Here is a 23,964-nt window from a genome sequence, read left to right on the forward strand (position 1 = left end):
ACTCTTTTTACTACCTATCTATCGTACGATTCCTTTTGGGTATAGTTATATGCAGTAGTCATGGCTATATCATCTCTGCTTTTGATTTGTTTGTTTCTTCTTATCAGCCCGTTACACTGATCTAGATCCTGACAACCTCAAAGAATGTGGCGCGCGCCAAACCCGGAAACCTCGCCACAGACATCTACCATAAACATCCGAAACAATGAATAACGGGTGCGGGGAGTCTGCGTTTTGCTCTGACTGCGGACGGGAGAGGCATAAGGGGCTAGATTGGTGGGGTGTATAAAGATGGTAGAGTGTGGACGAGGGTACAGGTGCGTTCCAACTTCTGTGCACTCTCTACTGGGGTGTTTGTAAAGCATCTGTGCACTTCACAATTTTGAAGTTTGAGGGAAAGAACAGACAATATGAGCGCCCTAGGTCGTGTCCGCATCGGCCACAAAGCCCCAGATTTCCACTGCGAAGCCGTCGTCAACGGTGTCATATTAGGTACCTCCTCCTTACCCCATTGTGCCTTCTAGCATGCACGGCTAACCTACTCATGCAGAGGTATCCCTAAGCACCTACATTCACTCTCCCTCCTCCTCCTCTGCTACCAGCCCCCCATCCGCCACCACTTCCTCTGACACCTCCCCTTGGCTCCTCATCCTCTTCATCCCCACCGCCTTCTCCTTCGTGTGCCCAACCGAAGTCCTCGCCTTCCAAACCTGCCTCTCAGAATTCCAATCCCGCAACTGCAACCTCGTCTTCATATCCGTCGACACCAAGCACTCTTTGTGGCACTGGCAAAACGTGCCGCGCCAGTACGGCGGTTTGGGCAAAGTAGACATCCCCCTGCTCAGAGACGCAAACCACCGCATCGCCCGTGACTACGGTGTCCTCGTCGAAGAAGAAGGCGTCACCCTCCGCTGCGCATTTCTAGTCGACGGTGGCGGTGTTGTCCAACAAATCACCCTAAACAACCTCACCGTAGGCCGAAGCGTGTTGGAAGCCCTTCGTCTGCTGGAAGCTTTTCAAGCCGTGGCGAAACATGGGGTTCTGTGTCCTGTGGATTGGAAACCCAATGATCATGCGATGGAGACGATAAGCACGATTTCTGGGACCTTGACGGAGAGTTATGAGGAGAGGTTGTAGAATTTGCAGAGGAAGTTTGGGGTGCAGGTTACGGATTTGGATGAGGTTTATAAGGGGAAAGGGGGAGACAGTGTGGGGGCTTCGAAAGGGGTTGATAAGGTGATCGAGGAAGAGGATGAAGATGGCAGTGGAAAGGGTAGTCCAAAAGCTACGACTGAAGAGACGACAAGTCAGCAACCCAAACCCACTGACTCCATCACCCAGCAAGACAACCACCAAAACCTACCATCTATTACCTCCCTGCCAACTATAGAATCCTTCCACACTCATCCATCCCATTCAGCTCCTACCAGCATCCCCTCAACCCCAGCACCCACCTCATGCCACCCTCACTTCTCATCCACCGCCGCCTCTTCTTCAAGTATCCCCCACCTCGACCAAACCTACATAACAACCCTCTTCTCCCCCAGCTCCAATCCCAACAGCCCAGGGACAGGAGGATCCAACACACCAAGCCACGGAAAGGGGAACCAGGGGATAAAACACAACACGTACTCCAGTCGACGCGGTAGTCACGTCGTGCTTGATTTTGCGGAGATAATTACACCACCACCGGTTCCTGCACCCCAACCCCCTACTCAGTTACTGTCACCTCCGCCTCGTTCCTCACACACACCCATATCCCGCCCCCAAACCGCACTCCGAGCACAAAGCTACCACGGCTCTGGCTCTGGCTCTGGCACACCATCCACCTACACCACGAGCAAATCCTCGGGTAGTACAACAACAGCTTCTTCGCCAAGTGCGACGACGCCGGGACAGACGAGGCTGCAGGCTACGTTTGAGGCGATTAGGAAGATGGGGGTTGGATTGGGGAGCCCGCTGTGGAAAGATGGGAAGGAGTACGGGTATTTTGATGGGATTGAGGGGTAGGCGCTTGGATAATGGGGATGGAATGGGGAAGAGGAAGTGGGGGAAGGGCATGTTCATCAATGGTTGTTATTAGTTTGCTATTATACAGTAATGCAGTCATTATACAGTAATGCAGTCATTATACAGTTTCGCTCTGTTGAGGTGCCTTTTCTCGAAGTGGAGCGACATCTTTGGTTACTCTGTGGTGCGCTCCTGATCTTGGTGTAGGTATCTTGCCGCGGATCTTGTTGCTCGGGTAGGCGAAGCTGGACTTGGACGGCGGAAACTCTTATTTCTGTGTATGAGTGCCGTTGATATGCCTGCGCTTTGGACTTCGAGCCTCGGATATATGCTGTCTTTCCTTCTTAGATGCGATCTGAATCTTTCCTTCATCTTCCCTCCCCCAATCCTCTCATGAGAAAACAAACGTCTCCATAACCTCTGTCCTCTCCGTACTCTCCATCTTGGTCGTTTCTTTCAATACAATCCCCTGCTCCAAATCATCCATAGACCTCGCATCCGCCTCTTTAACAATCGCCTCCTGGCTCCCCTTACTCGCACTCGCACTGACCACACTCCAATCCAACTCCGACACGCCCCTCGACCCAGCCCCATACCGATCCCCCATCATCCTGAAATAATGGCAGCAAAACACCTTGAGTGCCGGCGCACTCGCACAAATCATACCAAGATGCACCTCGACAACCGTGAGGACCCAAACCGGCCAACTCAACCACGTACTATCATACAAGTCATCATTGAATGTCCTCCAGATGAAAAACGACCGTGTGCACGCGACCGCACAAACCACATATCCAAGGGCGAAAATCATGCCAAGCGCGATTTTTTGGCGTCGTGCGATTTTCAAATCCCAAAACAGGAGCGTGGGTAGGAATGCTGTGACGCCATCTTGCACTGCGCTGATGACACTGCCCGAGAGAATGTATGCGCCCTCGTCAATCCAGCACGTATACTCGTACTTCTCGATCTGCTTCACCACGTCGAATTGCAGCCAAAACGCGGCGGTGGGCGCACAAGCCGTCAGCAGCACGACGGAGAATGAGACCATAAAGATGATGATTGCGACGATGTTGATCCAGGTGGCGAGGCGGAAGGAGCGTGTTATGCAGCGATTGTCGAGGCGGCGGTAGAAGAGGAGGATGGAGGTTTTAATGAGGCCGCCGGAAATGAAGTAGAGGAGGTAGATTATAAAGGTGATTTTGCGTTCAGGGACGTAGTAAGAGGAGGGTACGTCCCAGATGTGGCGGTTGAGGTGGAGGTGTTCTGTTCCTGGGGGTGAGTTAGTAGGGTGTAAGAGGAGGGGAGCGGGTCATGTACCTAGACATACACATATTGTTAATGCTATTGTGGGAAACTAGTGGTTTCGTTAGTACTACTCTCTCCGCACATATGAAGCTAGGTTTGACTACTCACCAGCGCAACAATAATAATCCAGTCATCAGCTCCAACATTCCTTTGTATGAAAACCCTTGCCCATATCCTCGCAGTAACCACTACCAACACGATCGTTCCGAGCATTATAGATATAATGAGCGCGGTTTTCGATCGTGTAACAGGGTCTTCGTAATTAGCTGCCGGCCAGGCTAGGACAATGGACACTGGCGGAAGCAAGCTGCTTGTGCCATGACCGTTGACACTCTCTGCCATGATTGCGTATGTTGTGTGTCGAGGTAAAACTTCCAGTAGACAACCACCGTATTAACGACCGTGCGGCGTTATTCGCAGTGACAACGATGATATCCTCCAAGGTCCGGTAGGTGTTGATGGATCACCGTAGATGTAAAATCGCCATATAAATTCCTTAAAATCACCTCCACAAGAAAAAATCGCTACCAAGCGTCAAAATCTTGTAAAAACCGGATGACTACAGAGAAAAGACTGGAAACCAAGGAATGAATGAGGAGGATACTATACCTATCATTAAACCACCACCCCTCGGTAGCCACAGCCACACAAACCCTATCCTAGATCCCCTAGACATCAGCAAGGAAGAGCAGCCCAAGGCTATCGTATCCTCGTCCTGCCCAAACCCCCCTCGCTATACCTCGGTTTAACCGAATCTAGACCTCCTTTCCCCATAGAGTTTCCCTCACTGCCCTTCAAACCTAGCCTCCCCACTAACGTTGACACAGCTGAAAGGCTGGCGGGGAGCGGGCGGAGAAGGCCGCAAGCCCGCAAGCTTCAAACTCAGCCCAACCCGATCTAAACAAAGCTACCCTAACTAAACGCGTCAACGTCAAATCCAGATGCGGCTACCTGGCCCAGTTAATATTCCCTTTCACCCCCAAATACCCAAATGTAGGCCCCGTGATGACCTACCTGTCCGGCTACTTACCCACCTAGTCAGTCCTGTTCCTGATCCCCGGTGTCCTACCGGAACCGATAGATCTGACACCTCGTCACCCTCACTGCTAACCTAACCTTTCCACCAACTCACCCACCACCACTCAGACCCAATCGCGCCATCGGTCGAGAACGGGCGGAATAGAGTTTGCTTACTTTTTGTGGATGACGTTCATGCATGCGGTGGTTAAACGGGGTATGCGTGTCACGTGGAAGGGGTCGAAAGTGACGGTTATGCTTGCTTTTTGCGGTTTCTGCTGCATGCATCTCCGTTTTCTTCCTTTGAGATCATCGGTGCAGGGTCTAGAGTCTAGACAGTGTGAGAAATCTCAGGATAGATGGAGGGGCGGTCTGTAGAGTCGATTTCTACAAGGTATGGATGTATGGGGAAGACTTACCTGGGTGAGGCTTTGATGGGGTTGTTTGGAGATGGATACCCAAACTGTCTGAAACCCAAGGCCACCCACCTCCCCTCTTTCCCGTGTTCCCCCCGTCGTTCCCAGTCGTTCACCCACTGTCTCCAGACCACACGGTCGCTCCTCCCTCCCATGTCAAAGTCGACCGGGCAAGTCGGAACATGACGCTATCGTTCCTGCCAACTACCTAGGTAACCACCTCACTAGCAGAGCAGTAGCGGCCTAGTCTAGCTTCCCCTCTCCCCCTCCCGACCGGAGATGTTTCCTCCCTTCCTGAACTACGCACGCTCTTATCTTCTACTTGGGCATCCTCGCTACCTTCTCAGCCTAAGATCTTTAAGGTTCTGCGCCATATCTGCGCCGTTTATATCCTGGGCTTTTGGACTGTTGGGTGGAAAGACAGACATGCAACATGTGCCCCATCGCTGCGCCCGTGATACTGTTGTTATGCACGTGGTGATGCTTTAGGTACCGGTCGATCATCAACGTGGGAGTAGGGTAGCGGGTCGGATGGAATCTGTCATCTGTTCTGTTTCACGATGTATGATGTGATCCGGATTGTGCAGTCATGCAGGTCGTGCATCTCCGGATTTAGCTGCTGTAGTGTTGTTGGTAGAATGGTGAAGTTATATCGGTAGACTGGCTGGGTTAGTGACGGAAGGCATACGATAGCATCGTGACAGGGTGTAAGTCAGGGGCAAGTGTGATATGCTGAGACTAAGACCGAGGATGGTGAGAAACGGACGGGTTTGGTTCCTGGTGTTGTGGATGGGGGACTAGACGTTTAGATCGGCATTTCGGCCGCCTGCCCGGAAGGTACAGACTCCGTAGCATTGACAATACTAGCCACTAACGGCGCAACAATTGTCAATAGAAGGAAATGATGATGACGACTCTAGCCTCAGGTCAGAACAAACAACCCACAACAACACACGAGAATGTAAGACAAAACACGTGAATCCTATCTATCCAGATGAGGATGATTGTATATATCTACCACTACTCTACTAGTACAAATACAGAACAACACTCCCTTCTCCCATTTTCCCATCCATACACCCGCAACAAACGAAAAAATAATACGCGACTGCCTGACTGCCCACAAACCGTGATACGAAGAACAGAAAAAAACAGGGTTGAACTGGTCGGCCAGAGGAGCCAGACTCAGCCCAGGCCCAGACCCAAGCCCAGCGTGACATGAACCCAGTGAGCGCCGGCCCGTCCCTAATGCACCTTTAAAACGCCCGAGCTAAACCACAAAAGGAAGTGATGTCCAGACAAGCAAAAAGCAAACAGCAGAGACAGCAAACGAGAACGAGAACGAGAAAAAGAAAGACGCCATCGCCATGCAGGTTACTTGCGTAAGGAAAGTAACAAAGTTTTTCGCTCTTTCGAGTTTAAGTTAGCTGGTTCGCTCCTCCAGCTTTTATACGACGACGGCAGCAGTGCAGCAGGGATGTCCTTCAAACACCCCCCAGGTATCTCCGAGCCCAGCTCCGCATCCGCTCATTCGCCTTTCACAGCCCCCACGTCTGCTCTTCTTTCAGGCTCCTCGTGCGCGACTGCTGAGAACCCCGTTTACGATTCACAGCCTCCTTCAACGCCTGGAGTCGCTCTTCGGTGATACGAATCGCCTCGTCCATTTCGCGTTCCTTCATGTTTTCAGGTGCGATGGAGGCCTGCTGCGAGGTGCTAGTTTCGGATTGACGAGCTGCTGCAACAGAAGAGTGAACTCTGGCTAAGGCGACTCGCTCTTCAAGCCAGCTCCATAGTTCCGACTCTTCGTGACGCCAGAGCTCGTCGTATGCAACGTGTCGTTGGGCCGTGGACCAGTGGTTTGGACCGGATACTGTTGTTGTGCCGCGGAAGAACCAAGTGTACATCAACAGCGCTCCCAGGCAGAAGATGATGATTTGGGGTGTGATGAGGGATCCTACAATGTCGCCGATTGGACCCAATAGACTGTGTAGAGGCTCCAATGGGCCCCAGTCGCTTCCTTTGGCTTGGCTGGCGGGAGTGGGAGCGGCAATGGGCGTGTTGGCTTCCTCCAGGAGATTGTTCTTGGAGCGTTTCTTGCCTTTTCCGCCCTTCCCTGGCATCTTAGCTGTGGGTCTAGCGGCGCTCACTGCAGTGCGGAGAGCGGCCGTGAGGGATGTGGCGTATGACATTTGGCCGTCGTTTGCACCTTTCTCGATAGGTCCTATAGAAGTCAGCATAGTACTTTAGAAGAACAGTGCAAAACATACCCTTCAGCCAACTCTTGCCACTCCACTCGACTGTAAAGGTCATGATCAAGCGCGTGCTATTTCCTGGACCCCACATCAAGCAATACCTTGTCTTTGTAAGGAATATGCTTCCGTTGGGTACATCCGGAGTGGCAGTGCTGCATTGTACACTTATAGCCTTCTCCAAATCATACTGCTCCAGGTTCATGTTAATATTACACTTGGTCTGGCGCGGTCCGACGGGCGCATTCAACGGCTTGATGTAGGAATAGGAATATGCCTTGTTGTCTTCGCCCAGGCCTTTCTTGTCATCTTCCATTTGCAAGTCCTGAGACTTTTGATCGTCCACCAAGAACTTGCGCATGAATACCCCAGAAGCGGGCCCAAACATCAGGCTATACACCTTGCCCAGGGGAGCCGGAATAGTGGTATCGATGAGCAGTTTATCGTAATGCTGGTCATTGTCACCACACTCGGTCGGTCCGTGTGCAGTTCCACCGGGGAAGTCTTGCGCAGCAGAAGCGGCACCGTTTGTTGCAGCCTTGGCAGCTTCGATCGTGTCACCACCTCCAATAGCCTGTGCGACTGCACCGCTGACCTTGCGCGTAGTCTCGACGGCCACAGAGCCTGCTTCGCTGCCAGCCATACTGCCCTCGCCGGCTTCAGTGAAGCTGCCCGCTTCATCATCATCTTCCGCATCCTCGTCGTAAACTTCATCGTCTGAATCCTGCAGCGAACCGTCGTCACTGCCGACAGACTCTGCCTTTTCAGTCTTGTCGCCCGTACCACCGGCACCGTCAAGCGTGACACCATTGAGAGATGACTTTAGGTTTGGATGAGATATCTTCCATATGCCAATAATCAAGTCATATGTCGAGTCTCGCGATAGGAATGAAGCAAATACGTTGCGGGCGTGTAATGTCTGGATGACAATGGCGTTGGGAAAAAGCACAGCGGTCGACTTCTTCTCCACAGACACAACCTCATCAAAGCTTATGACCAAGTTGGTGACCCAGCCAAGAATGTTACTGGAGAAGCAGAGATGGCCTTCGGAGACATATAAACGCCCATGTAGCAGAATCTCCTTCTGGAGGGCTGCGCTATAGTCCTCGATCAGATAGTCGTCTTCGGGCACGCTCTTGAATAGGTTGTGAAAGTCCTTGTTCCGTTTCGGCGGTGCAACAGCAAAACCTGTGCCGTTCAGACGAGCGCTATTCAAAGCCGTACTGGGTGCAAGTGTGGATGTGCTTGCGCTTATGACATTGCTCAGTGTATTGCCGGTAGCGGCGGAGCTGCCCCTATGCCGTCTCGCTCTGCCACCGCTTATACGACTGCGGATGCTTCCCTGGCGCCCTATCGATGCTGGTGAATCGGTAATCTCCGGCTGCCGTGGCGGAGAACCAGCGCCCGGGGCGGATTGTGCAGACACTGCAGTCAACGACCGCGGGCGTTCACCCGCAATTGACGGTGGTTTCTCTCCTGCGTACGCAGCCGATACAGCCTGGGCGGCAGCATTGTGCTCCACCTTGGCTGACGCCTCGTCCGCCTTCATGGCAATGTTTGCTGCAGAATCCATAGGAACGACTTCGTTGCTTTCGGCAAGTCCAAGCTGAGCCAAACTCAAGTTTCCAGATCCAAGTGTTTCAATAGCCGGTCTTCGCGTCTCCGTGTCGGTTGCGGTAGTGTCTGCGTTTACAGGCCCAATAACTTCCTCGCCACCGTCTGCCTCAATCTCCTCCTTTTGTGGCTGCTGGCTTGGCTTGTTCTTGTTGTTCCCGTTGATTGCAATTGTATCACTCAAGTTGTTAGCAGCGTTTTGCGCAGCCGAGAATATGGAAGCAAAAAATCCGCCAGGACCGGGCGATGACTGAGCGGCGACAGCAGTCCCTCCAGGGGTCTTTGCTTCTTCGATGTGGGGAGTGAGTGGTGGTATAGACGATTGCGAAAGCTTGCTTGGTGGGTTTGTCGCTGATCGCACGCGTCTATGCGATATCATGTTCCCCGAGGGAGACACGACTACGTTGGGATTCGAGTTGGTCGGCGTGTGCTTTACGCTGTTGGTGGAGGCGGTCGATTCGGTAGGAGAAGGGTCGCTTCCATCGATTGGTGTCGGGGGTGTGATGAAGGTTGTGGGTGCATCAGACGGATTGAGGTTCGCGGTGTTCAGCTGAGTGTTGAACTGGGTGTTGATGCGCTTCGGCTGCGTGGCTCTGAGCAACGGACTTCCCTGTGTATCGTCTCCTATCTGAATGCGTGGCGGTGAGGCCTGGAGGGGTTCGTCTACACCCTTTGTCTCACGCCTCTTTCCTCCGAACAGCGAGCCAAGACCACCGCTGGTGCTTGGCCTTGTGATTTCACCGTCGTTGCCTTTTGGGGCAATAGGGGTGGTTGACCTTCGACTCGGCGCAAAAGCTTCCTTGAGCTTCCCAACCGGAGACACTCCGCGTTTGTTCGTGGGGGCGTCGGGGGTGTTGGCGCGGCGAACGGGCAGATCCTCGGTGGAGGCTAGGGGGTCTACGAGCGCGACATGATCGGCGTCTGTGGATTCTAGAGTTTCGGAGGCTATAAGCGGCGAGGAAAGGGTCAATAGACCGGCGTGGGATTGATGTGGTGATATGCCAGGGCGCTTGAGAGGTGGTGGGCTGCAGTCGGTTAGTCGGAATCGTCGACCCGAAGTCTGCGTATACGGAGGAATAGGCGAACCAGTCGGCGGGAATAAGCAGAACGAAGACAGTAGCGAATGGAAATAGTGAGAATGGTGAGAATGCAAAGGTGCGCGTAGTGTTTGAGACGGAGACGATGACAGACAGTCTCAGTGGGGAAGCTGTGGCCAGAACAATGCATGCTTGTTCACAGTGGAGTCGACGCTGTCGGCGCCAGTGCCGTGAGGTAATCAGTGCCGTGAGGTAATCCTTGCCCAACAGGTCGCACCTTGAAGTGACACGCTGGCTGAAACAAGAACAGAAGGAAAAGCTGCCACTCACGATTCTGCATCAGAGTCTTCCGTCAGAAGACTGCTTGCAACGCTCTTTGCCAGACCCAGGGAATCGTCGCTCTGGTACATTTGGCCTACGCTTGGCCGCTTGAGCTCGGGAACAGGGGGAACAGAGTCGGCCGCGTCTGGATGTGAGAGGTCGTCCTGGCTGCCAGAGGCTCTGCGCTTCTTTCGTCCTTTGAATAGCTTCGACATGCGCCGGCGGTGCGAGGACGAGGCGTCGCTGCGGGCATCCGAGTTCTTGCGGCTCTTGAGGAAGTCCATGGCCCCGTCTCTGTTCATGTCGTCGCCGCCATCGCTGCTTGCAATTGACACTGTTGACGAATTTGGACCCTTTCCGTTTGCTGAGGGTGCAGCCAGCGTGTTGCTGTCCCTGAAGTCCCTCTGGGAACCAATGCTTTCATCCTGCTCCGCCATGGCTAGCCTAGTATATGTTGTGGCGCAAAGCGCAGTCGCACCGTGAGACGTGAAAAGATTCCAATTGCTCAAGGGCGCATATCCATGTGGCGATGCTCGAGGGTCGTGTTATGGTAGTGTTTATGGTCGTGTTTGTGGTCGTGTTTGCTAGGATGATACGTCGGTTACGTAGATGTAGGAGTCGTAGCTATGGATGGCGATAGTGGCGGAGGCTACATGTACCCCAGGGTTGTCGCTGCCACTGAGCTCATGATAGTCAGGAGACTGCAAGACAATGGTCCGGAAGGTTTCCGAGCGTCGTAGGCTGTAAGAACACAGTCAGCGCAAGCTGGGAAGCTGAAACTTGGTGCCTGTTGCTCGTGTCCGCGTATTCCAACGTCCCCCAGTAGCGGGCGGGCCATCCACCCGGTGATCTACTCCACACGGTTGCATGGGTCGCTTGATCCCTGCCGTCATCACCCATGGGCCTTTCATGAGCGAGCATGACTCCTGCTGTGATACTAGAAGCACCGAACATGTTTCCCTCTTACCTTCACCTCCACCACCATCATGGAGTCTGCACACCTCACCCACGCCCACGAACACGCCCGCACTGCTGCGACAGCCACCATATCCAACAGCGTCCTCACCGCGGGGCAAGAGCACGACAAGGCCGCGCGCGCCTTCCATGATGCCGCCCAAGACACGCATAATGCAGAGGTATGTGGTCGCGGGGTAGTAATAAACAGTCTCTAACTTATCTAGGCTCTGCGTATCCTCAGTCTCCTCGAAGACCATCACCGCAAACTCGCCGGTTTGATCAAGGAAGCGCCGCGCAAAGAGAAGAAGGCAGTGGATGCTACCAAGCAGACCGATTCAACCAGCACCGCCCAGTCCAAGACATCCTCGCGAACATCGTCAGCTGCATCCACTACGCTCCCGACATCTCGCCGCCGACTCCCCCAGTCCTCGATAGCCACCAACCTCGCAGAGAAACGCGGCATACCCAGCGCAAAGAGGACTACGAGCGGGACATCCGTGAGTCTGGCCGGTGCTACAGCGGGCCGCAACGAGCAGCAGTCTACGCCAGTGCGTGATCTCCTAGCGCAACAGTCGCGCAAGAATGAGTCGAACCATGTCCAAGATGCGCCCAAGCCTAGGGGAGCCCCTCCACAGCCTGCCACTCCTCCAGCAGAGGACAACTTCCGTCGCTTCTACGCCGCGTTTGGAGGAGTCATATCTGCCATCAGCGCTCCTCTCGCCTTTACCTCCCTCCCGCTCAACCCGTCCACGCCAACGCCTGTTTCTGAGCCAAAGGAAGAGAAGGTTGCAAAAACAAAGTCCAGAGCACAGTCGCCTGAAGCCTCTAGGACAGTCAAGTCATCCGTCCCCGACCTCGCAGCCCTGATAAGCAAGCCCGCACTCCGCGCTCTACGAGAAGATGGAGCACCTCCCCTGGGTCCCAACGAGAGTTTCTACCTCGTACCAACATCCGGTGGAACAGTCACCTACGCCAGCGTCCTCAACGCCCAAAATGGGACACCCACTACCCAGCTCAACCCCATCGATGAGGGCTCCGGCTCTATGAGAGGCAGTTCCCACGAAGAATTCGTCGACGCAAGAGAAAGTGTTGGGCCCCCTTCACCCATCATATCACGCCGTCCACGTTCCCGCGGCGGTAGCACTACACCAAGTACAACTACAACCGCGACAACCACGACCGGAGTAACGCCCGCCCGCAGCATAGCCGCCGGCCGCGGCACAGGCCACAAAACAATGGAAGAACTCGCCCTCGAAAATGACACCCTCAAATCCGTCATCGATAAACAAGCAAAACGAATCCAAATGTGGGAACTAAACTCTCAAAACAGCTTCAATGCTCTCGCTCAATCCTTCCGCGGTGCTCGTGGTCCCACCGGCCGTGATAACACGAATGCCCTCGCTCAAGCACTTGCTTCTCAGGGTATCCATCATGCCATGCCCTCCCCGCCTTTACCACCCCAGCCCCAGCCCCAACAGCAAACCCCAAGCTCCTCACCCAACCCTAGTTCTGGTGCAGCTGTAGACGCAGACACGACAAAACGCATAGCAGACCTCGAAGCCCTGCTCGCCGCGCAAAACGCCAAAGTCGCTGATCTAATGAGTAACAATGAGCAACTGGCTAAACAAAATGAACGTAATGCACAGGTTTTGGGAAGGTATCGGGAGCAGTGGGAGAAGCTCAAGGCGGGGGCGCGGAAGAAGGAGATGGAGAGGAGGGAGAAGAAAGGTGGGGATGCTGGGGGTGGGAATGGAGGTGGGAAGGAGGATGGGAGGGCGAGTGAGGTGACGGTGGGGTTGGGCGTAGGGGAGAGTGTTGAAGGTGGTACTGCTGGTGCTGGTGCTGGTGGGGAGGAGGAGTTGGAGGAGGAGCCTGGGTTTGGGAAGGCCTAGTTTGTTGAGAAGGGACGGCGTTATCTGGATGTGGGTATACATACCTTCAACTACAAGCCCATAACATACATAAGAATGATAAAGAACAAGACCACTACAACAATTTCAGTATATCACTTATCCCCACTTCACCAAGCAAAGTTTATTTGATGCAATTGCGTTACTACCAAAAAGTTCAAGAAATAAACCTTCATCAACCATCGATCTCCCTTTGGCAATTTACCCTACCCTATCCTATCCTATCCAATTCAATCCCAATACTCCAATCATCAAAACTCCTTACCCCAGACTCAAAACGCAAACCCAACAAGCCTAAGCAGCAGAAGCAACAGGCTTCTGAGTAATAGGCTGGTAAGAAGGCGCAACCGGGCCTCCAATATCAATCTGCTGACCGTCCATACCCGCAGCATGGCCCTCAAAGTCCGGTGCAGCAGGGTGAACGCCAACACGCTGCTTGCTGAGCAAGTCAACAAGAAGAGGGCTGGGCTTGTTGTTGCGCTCCGAGAAACCAGCCTGGTGGCTCTTGTACTGCTGGACGTTTTCCATGTACTTGTCAAAGAGGTAGGCCGAGTCAAGGGGTCCGCCCTTTGCTTCGGGGTGGAACTGAGCGCTGAAGATGGGACGGGAGTTGTGGATGAGACCCTCGTTGGACTGGTCGTTGAGGTTGGTAAAGTATTCCCTCCACTCGCTGGTTAGAGTGGTGGGATCAACGGCGTAGCCGTGATTTTGCGAGGTGATGTGGCATTTGCCAGTGGTAAGGTCAAGTGCGGGGATGTTGTGGGCACGGTTTCCGTACTTGAGCTTGATTGTCTTTGCTCCGGCAGCGAGCGCAATCAATTGGTGACCCATACAGATACCCATGACAGGGATTTGCGACGTCTCGAAGAGCTTGCGGAGGTTGTGCACGGTGGTGGTGCAGTGGGTTGGGTCACCTGGGCCGTTGGAGATGAAGACTCCGTCAAAGTGGTGCGCAACCTTGTGGATGGGGTAGTCAAAGGGGAAGCAGGTAACGCTAGCACCGCGAGAGACGAGGCTGCGGAGAATGTTCTCCTTGACACCGCAGTCGATCAGAGCCACATGCATGTCGCCCAGAGAAGAGCTGACGTGGAAAGGTGCCTTGGTGGATACGCGACGGACGAGGTTGATAGCCTCAGGGTCGATGTAAGCCTCATCCTCATCGGCATCGTACTCCTCTCCAACTGAGATGCGAGCAAGGGAAGAACCTTGTTCACGGAGGTATGTGACAATCTCACGAGTATCAACGCCCGAGATGGCGGGAACACCCTCACGAGCACACCATTGTGCAAGTGACTCGACCGCAGTCCAATGGCTGTGCTTCAGAGCGTAGTCCTGGACGACAATACCCGATGCTTGGATCCATGGCGACTCAAAGTAGCGGAGCAGGCCATGCTCATCGCGGGCGCTTGATGGAACTCCATAGTTGCCAATAAGCGGTTGTGTGAAGACGAGAATCTGACCACGGTATGAGGGGTCAGTCATAGACTCGGGGTATCCGACGAGCGAGGTGGTAAAGACGGCCTCGCCAGAGACGTTGGTTTTGGCACCAAAGGACCTGCCCTCGAAGATGGGTCCGTTCTATGAGTGGTGAGTAATGTGCAGGGTCAAAAGTATGAATGTACATACCTTGATGGTAAATGTAGCGGGTTCATTGGAGATCTCTGTAGCCTTGCGCATGCTAGGAGTTGGCATGGCACGTTGAGTGTTTGCCTGTACGGTAGCCAGGTAGCGGGCTTGTACTGGGTTCTTTGTCACACGTCCCAGGCGACCTGCGGACCGGACGGCGGAAGGTTTAAACATTTGCGACAACATGATGAGCGGGAATGTGGTGTAAATAGTGTTTTTGTTCGGTAGGGGTAGGCGTTCAGTTTACTGAGGCCTTCCACAGGTGGTCTGCAACATGATCAGTACAGACGCTCGACGCGGCAGCTTCGGATGGCAGCATACCTGAGATGTAGTCCTGCAAAACTCAATTAGCCAATGTCATCAAAGAGAAAAGAAGACGAGACGAGAAAAGAATGCATCGAGCATCAAGCCACCTAGCAATACGGCCGGCGGTGAATTGACGGTGAGCAGCTCAAGCGGAGATAAGAACCTCATAACGTACCTGGGAAGTGAAGAGTGTCGGGGCAGCACTCATATGCGCGATAGTAGGGCCAGTCGATGGTAGAAGAGGGCGGGGTTTCACCGCAGTGACTATTTCAAGCTTTGCGTTTTTTCGAACAGGGTGGAGCAGGAGGAAGGTGGAAGAGGGTTATGTGAAAGCAAAATGACTGACGATGGCGTTAGACGATTTTCAACTGCGGGACACTGACCAGCACAGACGTAATCAGCGCCAACGTGCAGGGACAACCAATCGACAACCAATGACTACATTGCTGACAGGGCTGACTAGATAGCATCTGTCACGATAAGATTGGACTGGACCAAATTTTTTCAAACCTACATCCTGGTCATCTGGGGAAGTACAGTCTCGGTATCATTGTTTTCACCCCGCTATCCCGTAGTACCTGTGCTGTTCCGGACCCTGCCGCTACTGAATAACTTCAATTTTGCATCTTTGAACTTTAAGCGCGTAGCGCACAAAGATTCTACCAACACAACACGTGTAATCCGTACTCGGGGTTATCTTTGCCGGAACCAACATGACAGTTTTTCCTCGGAGGTCCACACGACGATCAAAGTCAATTTGGAGGGTTCCAAGTGGAGAGTCATAGGCCGCGGGCCTTTTCCGATGTCGGCACCTTTTTGTTGTTTGATAGGTTTGCCGAACATTCCAGATCGACAACAAGGAATATTGACGATACACAAACGAGTGCGCCTTGTCTCGGATGGACTCGCGCATCGGAGGCATGTTTTGCGGGTGAGGTTGCGTTATAGACTACGTGGTCTGAACAGCCCTTTTGACTTTACCTTCTCTTGCCGTCTCTGGGTTGTGCGGTGTGTAATGGTAAGATCGTGAGCCCGAGCCGCTGTTATGTCCAACTAGGTACGCGTCATCAGCAGGATTCATAGCAGGTCAAATATACTCTTCACTGCCGAATGGGTAATATATATCTGCCAATTAGTCGTTTATTCCTCTGATTCTGCTTACACTCACTTTAACAACCTGTAAGATGACATTCAAAACGAAATTAATTTTCATCAAGCCGCGGAATCCCACGCGCTCGTGTATCATGACATCAATATATACATCGAAATATCATCATCCATCTACACCACAATCTTCCCCGTCAGCCTAACATCTCTCGAACTAGCACCAACAAAGACCTGGTACTCGCCACTCGCAACCGTCCACTTCATCGTCGCCTCATCAAAGTAGCTCAAATCCCTCCTCCTCAGCTTGAAAGTCGCAACTCCATTTGCTCCAGCGTTCAACTTGAGCTTGGAGAATCCTCTCAGCTGCTTGGGCGAAGAGTTGGTTGACTTGGGGTATCCGATGTAGAGTTGCGGTACCTCCGCACCAGCGACTTTACCGCTGTTGCTGATCTTGGCCGTGACGGTCGCGACGGTTTCGAAAAGGTCGGCGGGACCACCGGGGATGATGGGACCGGTGGCGGGACCGGCAGAGGGCTTGCCAGTGATGGAGAGGTCAGAGTATGTGAAGTTTGTGTATGAAAGACCGAAGCCGAACTCGAACCTAGGGGTAATGTTTTGGGCGTCAAAATGGCGGTAGTCGACGTTAAGTGACCAGTCCTTGTCGTCACCATTGGGAATCACAGTACCGTAGTCTGACTGCTTCTTGGCGATGGTGTAAGGGAGCTTGCCGCTGGGGGATGCGGCGCCGTACAGGATATCGACGAGACCGTTTCCGGATTCTTGGCCTGGAAGACCGGCCCAGACGACGGCGACGACGTTGGGGTTCTCGATCCAGCGCTCCATCAAGATGGGACCGACGCTGTGGACGACAATGACGGTCTTCTTGTTGACGGCTGCGACGGCCTCGACGAGCTCGTTGCCGTTGTGCCAGGGGTCGAGGTTGATTCTGTCACCGGGGTTGCCTTCGACGGTGATGTAGCCTTCGCCTGCATTGGCGTTGATGCATACAACAGCGATGCTAGCATTCTGAGCAGCAGCAGCACCTTGGCTTGCATTGTCAGTAGGGGCAGACTTGACAGTGGTGCCGTCCTTTTGGGCTTGAGCCTTGATGGCGTCTAAAGGAGCAACGAGGTACGGGAACTCGACTGAGCCAGATCCCCAACCCATGGCGAGTGTGCCTTCGGTGCAGCCGCGGTCAACGCACGCGTTGGCTCCCCTGGGGTTGACAATGCTGTCGCTTCCAATAACAGCGATGCTCTTGGGCTTGCTAAGGGGCAGAGCTGACTGGGTGTTCTTCAGCAAGACAATACCGTCACGAGCTGTAGCGCGGACGTTCGTCTTGTGGTTCTTGGCAACATCGCGGGTGACGATATTCCAGGAGTTGAATGTGACGTTGGGGTAAGCCTTGTCTTGACCGAGGAGGTACCAAGATGCCAAAACACGAGTGACCATGTCGTCAAGACGCGCTTGCTTGACTGTGCCGTTACCAATAGCGCTTGCGAGCTGAGGACCCCAGAACTTGCTGCCCGCGGGAACGGCGAAGTCGCTACCGGGCATGGTCATGTCGAGACCACCGTTTGCGCTACCGGTGGTGGTGTGTTGAGCATTCCAGTCGGACATGATGTAACCACGGTGACCCATCTCGTCTTTGAGCATCTTTTGCATGATACCCTCACTCTCGCAAGCCCAGGTACCGTTGATCTTGTTGTAACTGCACATGAACGCAGCCACGTTGCTGTGGGCAGCATCCTGGAACGGCCAGGCGTAGACTTCGCGAAGAATTCGGTCAGATACATCGGAGCTCATGGTGTCTCTCTTCACCTCCTGCTCGTTGACAAGCCAGTGCTTGGCAGTGGCCTGGACACCAGATTCCTGCATACCCTCAATGGTGTGGGCCATCATGATACCCTGGAGGTAGGGATCAGAGCCGAAGCCCTCCCAGTTACGGCCGCCATCGGGATGCTTGCCAAGGGGACCGGCAGAAGGACCCAACTGGACGTTGACGCCGAGTGCCTTGGATTCTGCGCCGAGGAAAGAGCCGCGCTCCCTGACGAGGTCGATGTCCCATGTGCTGGCAGCGTGGATACCAGCAGAGAAAGCAGTTACGCCGTTGACATAGCGTATACCGAGTGGGCCATCTTGAAGTTGTTAGCACGGCCATACGACTCGCGAGCTAAGTACAGGGAGTTTTGATATTCCTTTTTCCGAACAAGCCCCTCTTTTCCCGACTCGCACGACTATGAAACAATAATTGCTTACCTTGCAAACAAAGCGATGGGTACCCAATCGAGGCGGCCGCCTTGGTGTTTCCAACGCAGGGACCATTTTGCCAGCCTACGCCAGTGACGAGACCAATCTTCTCATCTTGAGAGAGCTTTGCAAGCGCCGCAGTCGCTTTTGCGTGGGCATCGTCCCAACTGCCAACTGCACGCTTTGCAGAGGTCAAGTCAAACGGGATTGCTAATGGAATTAGTAAGGATCATCATATATAAAGCATGTCAAGCCGCACCTGAAGCCTTGGACAAGGCCACCGTAGCAAGCACTGGGAGAATGTAAGACCGCATGATGAAGAATATCAACGTCCAAGAGAGTGAACTGGGCGTCTGCCTTAGAATTGATGGCACTTGATGTGATTAAATATTCTTCCATCTATAATGCCACGGACCGACCAAGCCCGAGGAAGCTCTACTGCAAGCCCACTTGCCCCTTGGCCAAAGGGCACTTGGTCCATAGTGGATATAGCCCATCCCACACAACCGAAAACCATGCTTTGAACAGGCAGTGCTATGGAGGGTGGCGAACCGTGTGTTTGATTGAAGGGGTGTGGGGAGAATGTAGGGCTGCGGCCCGTTGTTCCCAAGCCCAAGAGCCGGCTGCCAGGGGCTAGCGAATAGGAACATCAAAAGCTACATCGCAAGCGGACGAATCCCCGGAAAGTCATCTAGTGCATGATGAAGACGCGGAGGAACCATGTGGGGAGCGTGCGGCTCATCTTGTGATGTATAGTGAACTGAGCTAGTTGACCGGCCTGCCAGCTTCTGCTATTCGCACACCGCTCTTGGTCCTGCAACACGTGCAGCGCCACGCCGGATATTTCTGCATATTGTACCCCACTAAGAATGACATGTCTCTTACTTTGGGACGCCGTTGATTTTGAGGGGTCATGTTCCTTCCAGAAAGCCTTAGCACACGGTCATGTGCATCTTGGCTATGGCGACATGACGACGCCCAAGCTTGTGTGTTCCCACCAGGCACTGCATGAGCTGCCTTTTCACCAGAGTAACGCAATTTGACGTAGGCTTCGGACTCGTGCCTATAACAGTCGTAAGAATGCCTAAGGGAATAAGCACTTGCCGGGAGTGCCGTCTTGGACCTCGGGAAAAACTGCAGGGTGCCCTCCTAAGTTTGATGATGGTCCGATGCTGACAGCCGCTCTCGGGCCATTTTTTGTTTCATGATATCCCGGAAACTCAACTCAGGAGTACTCTGCGTATTCGCAGTCGTCATTCAGTCGCAAACAGTGAGCGCACGATGGCCTCTCTTCAGTACACTTTCGTTTTCGCTGTTTACAATTCAGGCAGCCATTCTTGGAGCACTTTTTGCTGCCCAACACTTCATACTGGCATGTCCACAGTCCTCTACGACACTGGTTGCACGTGGGCTTGGCCTCATTGCACTTGATCTTCTTCTCGCGGCAGCGAATGCAAGCCCCACCGACTGGTATCATCGGCGGTGGCTCGGTGCTAACAGGGACCTTCTTGCGTGACCTAGTGGGAGATGCGGGCAGTTGAGCCTTTTTGTTCTTCTTGGTGGACGTCTTGCGACCTGCTGTGGGCGACTACCGCCGCCTTCCTCTTGCGCGTCTTCTTGACTGACGACTTTGGCGCTTCTGGCGATGTTGACATGTCGAGATCTCCATCGATGAACTCATCTTGCACTTGCGCGTCGGCCTTTTTGCTGCGTCTTTTGCGCGGTTTCTTTTCGCTTGCAACGTCGATTACCGGACCGCCATCATCGTTCGTGGCGAGAGCGGGAAGACTATCAAAAGTCAGATTTGATACCGGATGTCACATGCCAGAACTGCAAGTGTAACCGGATGAGTCAACTTACCTGTCATCGTTCTGATGAGTGGTATGAATGGGATTATGCTTGTAGACGACATTGATGGCTTGTCGCTGGAGGGAGAATTTGACATGGATAGCGCCTTCGCAGTCGTAAGTTGGCAGCCCTGCCTGTCCTTTCTTGACTTCCACTTCACTTGCATGGCCGTTTTGAGACATGTTTTTTTGTTGGTTGGTTTTGCGATTGTGGTTCTGCAGACTGTCTAGGCAGACATACTTGAGTCTCGCGCCATCGCCACCCTCCTTGTTTTGGGCGGAGCGCTCAGTGTACTTGAACCCGTCTGTCTCCTGGATGGCTTCAATAATGGATCTGTACGGGTTGAGTAAAGGCGAGGCAGAGTGCAGAATTCAAGTACCTGGCAATTGCTCGCTGCACCTTTAGTCGGTCTTTCCCGTCAATGTCCTGACACAGCGCATATTCGACGGCGATGCTTTGGGCATAATCGGTGGGCTGTATCAGTGCGTCAAGACTCTGTTGCTGGGTCACGGGAACTGTGATGGTTGAAGCAGCGGCAAAGATGAACTCTGTGACGACATGTGTGGGGATGAAGCTGGCGGAGTTCTTGTCCACCTCATTGCGCAGAGCACCTTCAAGGGACTATATCACGAGCACCTTAGCTGCGTTCGTTACGGGCTGGCAGATGGTTATTACTTCAAGAGTCGGACAACGGTAGTAGACGTCGGGATTCAGGCCCTTGTGATAGTGAAGATCTAATTCGTCCTCGAGACCCTCCATGGCATGTCAACTTGCGGCACGGCTGCTGAGTGGTAGAAGGTACCGCCTCGTTGCATGATGCAGCGTGAGTTGAGACGAATGGAGATGGAGCCGTCCAAGCGTGGCGGGGCTTAGTTTCGCCGAAGGCCGAGGTTGCCGCTGATTGGCGGTGCGGGGTTGCCCTGCAGCAAGCTAAAATTCGAGTCTATCGGCAATAGACCAAGCGTAGACACCGGGCATAGTTGAGAGATTGCATGCTGTGATGAGGTTGGTAATGTTGACAAGCCTAATTATGTTGATGAGGTTGACAACTGGCTCAACAACATACAAGTGGGGGGTCTAATTCTATTCCATCTACACACATAAGTATACGCTGTACAGAATCTGCGCAAACACTCCCTGCGCCTTGGACGTCGGGAGGACGATCAGCCACGTTGTTGGCTGTGCACGGATCTTCCTAGATCTGGGGCTGCTCTTGTCCAGGGACTCTTGTCTAGGGATAACTTTATAGTTGGTGCTGGGCTGGAATGCAGAAGATGCAGCAACGCTCTCGCAGCTGGTATTGTAGGTACGTAGTCCTGGTCGCTCGTAGCAGCGTCTCCCAGGCCAATGCCAGCCCCCGCGCATGGCATGTGTCTGCGGCAGTTGTTCAGACGGCCCTGCCACGCATGCGCTCAATTAAAGTAGCACGCGGCCATGGTCACAGTCTGGCCTGGGTAAAAATGAAGCTTGCAATTGCAGGTAGCTTGCAGAGTGAAATTGTGCAGACATGCAGACGCTACCTAGGCCGATACATAATATGCCGCTGCCGAGCTACGGGCGGGAGCCGATGCAAGCTTCCAAGCTTGAGATAACAGTCCTAAGCCGCTTTCAACTGCTGATTGGCGTGGTTGCAGCTCCAGGTCCGCAGGTGCATCTCGCATCTTGCAACCTCACCTAAGCCCTCAAACGCCGCGACCTTGTCGTGTATTCTCGCCTCTTTGCCGGCTCCGCTGCGCCTGTGCTGTCCTTGTTGGGTCGCGTGTCTTGTGCCTTGTCCTCGAACCTACCCAGCCCGCCTTGAATTGCCCGCCCTCCCACTGCCCGCCCTGGAGCTCGACCCAGTCTAACGTTTCGAGTTTCACTCCCCAAGCCAGCGTAGCACGCGCCGCCGCCCGTCTGCACCACGACTCACAGGTATGCGTGCCCGAGTCTGCCATCTTGATCGCATAGCCCATTCTGAGACTGACTGGCTGTCGAGTAGACTCTCTCCACTCATTTCGACCCCTCGTTTGGATAGCAGGCCAACTCTAGCCCTAGCCCGTAGCGACATCTCCGCATTACTACCTCCTTAGTCCAAACCACCTGCACCAACTAGGAATTTTCGTCACCGTTTCTCGCCCACCCAAACAAATTATCGCTATCCAAAGAGCTGCTTCTTGGGATTCAAATTTCCCTTCTTTCGCAATCTTCTAAACCTCACCATGGTGGTTGCGACAATCAAGTATGCGCCACCCTCAAACCTCACCATCGCGCACTATACTAACCCCATCTTCTCTATAGGTGTGTCGTCGTCGGCGACGGTGCGGTCGGCAAGACATGTCTCCTCATCAGCTATACCACCAACAAGTTTCCCTCGGAATATGTCCCCACAGTCTTCGACAACTATGCCGTGACCGTAATGTGAGCCTCCCTTTGCTCCTTCCCACCATTGCAGCGCGTGACTTCCGAAGCAGGTGCTGACTGCTTCCAAGGATTGGTGATGAACCATACACGCTCGGTCTTTTTGATACCGCCGGACAGGAGGATTACGATCGCCTCCGACCGCTCTCCTACCCCCAGACTGACGTCTTCCTTGTCTGCTTCTCAGTCACTTCCCCCGCCTCTTTCGAGAACGTGCGCGAAAAATGGTTCCCCGAAGTACATCACCACTGCCCGGGTGTGCCGTGCCTGATTGTCGGCACACAGGTGGATCTCCGGGAAGACACGGCGGTAAAGGACAAGCTATCGAAGCAAAGGATGGCCCCGGTAAAGAAGGAGGACGGAGAGCGGATGGCACGAGAACTCGGCGCGGTCAAGTACGTCGAGTGCTCGGCGCTAACCCAGTACAAACTCAAGGACGTGTTTGATGAGGTAGGAGTTGGAACGCTACCCTCATGAAAACGCTAACACGTACAGGCCATTGTAGCAGCGCTTGAGCCACCAGCGGCGAAGAAGGAGGGGGGCGAGAGAAAGAAGGGAAAGAAATGCAGCATACTTTAAGGGCAAGCGGCAGTTGTGCAAGATTGCATGCGGTGAGCTTTTGGGTGCAGAACTTCTTTGATTAGGCGTGAATCTTTTGGATACCTCTCGAATACAGGCGCCATTTGTGGGTAGCGTTCATTTTCTTATCCTCAGTCTGGTCCTTTTCTTTTGCTATTCGCGTTGACATGCTGTCATTGCAGAAGCCCAGAGGGCAGTCAACCAGAATATATCCAAGTCCAGACAATTTTCAATTCCCCTTGCGTGTCAGAAGTGGCATGAACATCTTTTTGATTCTACGTCAAGTCCATCAGAAGTGGCATGAACATCTCTTTGATTCTGCACATCAAGTCCATTTCCCTCTTAGTCGTAGATTGGCGACCTGTACGGCACATACGGCACACTGTCTTGCTCTCTCTCATTAAAGTCTGCATCACTGCGTATTTATCCCTCACTTACACGCAGTGAGCACTTGCACGTAGTGAGCGTGAGTCCGCTTGCTGCTGTGATGGGTGCCTATAGATATCTCTCCACCACGGGCTTTCGTGAGCTCTTTAGCTTGTACACGACTTTTAGAAGCGCCAGACAGCAACACATGACGCCCCGTCTCGAACCTCGCCGCCGCCGCCGCCGCCGACTAACCTCTACTAATCAGAAAGACTCATTCTAACGTGCACAAGTATAGGAAAACAGCGATTTCAGCTGTATGGGCTGGCCGACCCGGTTCGTCACCCTCAGTGTAACCATGACCCGCAAGTTACTCACAAGATAGCAGGTCGGCTCAGTTGAGCATGACTTCGGTCATGCAAAGTTCCCAACACCAGTCCCGGCAGGTCACAGCCGGGACTGGTGTTGGGAACTTTCTACGTGCCATCTCGGGTGAGCATTGCATCACCGCAGGCAACAACTGACAACTGACAAACGCAGCGCGCTCCTCGTCTCCCCACCACCACACCAACAACAACAACAACAACAACACGCCAACGGCACCAGACACGCTCTCTGAGCGCATAGAGAAGAACCGTGCCGGCGC

General features: G+C 53.5%; 9 protein-coding genes across 9 annotated transcripts; 4 read left to right on the forward strand and 5 right to left on the reverse strand.

The window, feature by feature from the left end:
• Positions 1–410: 410 nt before the first annotated feature.
• On the forward strand, positions 411–1,137 carry PtrM4_126270 (AhpC, Peroxiredoxin; the record flags this gene model as incomplete). Its single annotated transcript, XM_066108751.1, has 2 exons — positions 411–492; positions 722–1,137. 2 exons carry the CDS (start codon positions 411–413, stop codon positions 1,135–1,137), a joined length of 498 nt encoding a protein of 165 aa, XP_065960743.1.
• Positions 1,138–2,616: 1,479 nt separating this feature from the next.
• Positions 2,617–3,657, reverse strand: PtrM4_126280 (Tymo-45kd-70kd domain containing protein; the record flags this gene model as incomplete). The annotated part of the gene is made up of 4 exons (XM_066108752.1): positions 2,617–2,621; positions 2,677–3,279; positions 3,328–3,364; positions 3,424–3,657. 4 exons carry the CDS (start codon positions 3,655–3,657, stop codon positions 2,617–2,619), a joined length of 879 nt encoding a protein of 292 aa, XP_065960744.1.
• A 2,629-nt stretch (positions 3,658–6,286) lies between these two features.
• On the reverse strand, positions 6,287–10,406 carry PtrM4_126290 (GRAM domain containing protein; the record flags this gene model as incomplete). Its single annotated transcript, XM_001939708.1, has 3 exons — positions 6,287–6,969; positions 7,016–9,636; positions 9,979–10,406. The coding sequence occupies 3 exons, from the start codon at positions 10,404–10,406 to the stop codon at positions 6,287–6,289; spliced, it is 3,732 nt and encodes a 1,243-aa protein (XP_001939743.1).
• Positions 10,407–10,955: 549 nt separating this feature from the next.
• On the forward strand, positions 10,956–11,141 carry PtrM4_126300 (uncharacterized protein; the record flags this gene model as incomplete). Its single annotated transcript, XM_001939709.2, has 1 exon — positions 10,956–11,141. One exon carries the CDS (start codon positions 10,956–10,958, stop codon positions 11,139–11,141), a length of 186 nt encoding a protein of 61 aa, XP_001939744.2.
• A 1,383-nt stretch (positions 11,142–12,524) lies between these two features.
• Positions 12,525–12,818, forward strand: PtrM4_126310 (uncharacterized protein; the record flags this gene model as incomplete). Its single annotated transcript, XM_066108753.1, has 1 exon — positions 12,525–12,818. One exon carries the CDS (start codon positions 12,525–12,527, stop codon positions 12,816–12,818), a length of 294 nt encoding a protein of 97 aa, XP_065960745.1.
• A 312-nt stretch (positions 12,819–13,130) lies between these two features.
• PtrM4_126320 (CarA, Carbamoylphosphate synthase small subunit) lies at positions 13,131–14,648 on the reverse strand (the record flags this gene model as incomplete). Its single annotated transcript, XM_001939710.2, has 2 exons — positions 13,131–14,414; positions 14,463–14,648. 2 exons carry the CDS (start codon positions 14,646–14,648, stop codon positions 13,131–13,133), a joined length of 1,470 nt encoding a protein of 489 aa, XP_001939745.2.
• A 1,401-nt stretch (positions 14,649–16,049) lies between these two features.
• On the reverse strand, positions 16,050–18,439 carry PtrM4_126330 (BglX, Beta-glucosidase-related glycosidase; the record flags this gene model as incomplete). The annotated part of the gene is made up of 3 exons (XM_001939711.1): positions 16,050–18,013; positions 18,135–18,335; positions 18,385–18,439. 3 exons carry the CDS (start codon positions 18,437–18,439, stop codon positions 16,050–16,052), a joined length of 2,220 nt encoding a protein of 739 aa, XP_001939746.1.
• A 1,203-nt stretch (positions 18,440–19,642) lies between these two features.
• PtrM4_126340 (uncharacterized protein) lies at positions 19,643–20,732 on the reverse strand (the record flags this gene model as incomplete). Its single annotated transcript, XM_001939712.1, has 4 exons — positions 19,643–19,913; positions 19,986–20,306; positions 20,353–20,594; positions 20,649–20,732. 4 exons carry the CDS (start codon positions 20,730–20,732, stop codon positions 19,643–19,645), a joined length of 918 nt encoding a protein of 305 aa, XP_001939747.1.
• Positions 20,733–22,174: 1,442 nt separating this feature from the next.
• PtrM4_126350 (GTPase SAR1 and related small G protein) lies at positions 22,175–22,952 on the forward strand (the record flags this gene model as incomplete). Its single annotated transcript, XM_066108754.1, has 4 exons — positions 22,175–22,194; positions 22,254–22,373; positions 22,445–22,823; positions 22,869–22,952. 4 exons carry the CDS (start codon positions 22,175–22,177, stop codon positions 22,950–22,952), a joined length of 603 nt encoding a protein of 200 aa, XP_065960746.1.
• Between the last annotated feature and the right edge of the window lie 1,012 nt (positions 22,953–23,964).

This window comes from Pyrenophora tritici-repentis, chromosome 7 (assembly GCF_003171515.1).
Source record: "Pyrenophora tritici-repentis strain M4 chromosome 7, whole genome shotgun sequence".
In the NCBI taxonomy this organism is placed as follows: Eukaryota; Fungi; Ascomycota; class Dothideomycetes; order Pleosporales; family Pleosporaceae; genus Pyrenophora; species Pyrenophora tritici-repentis.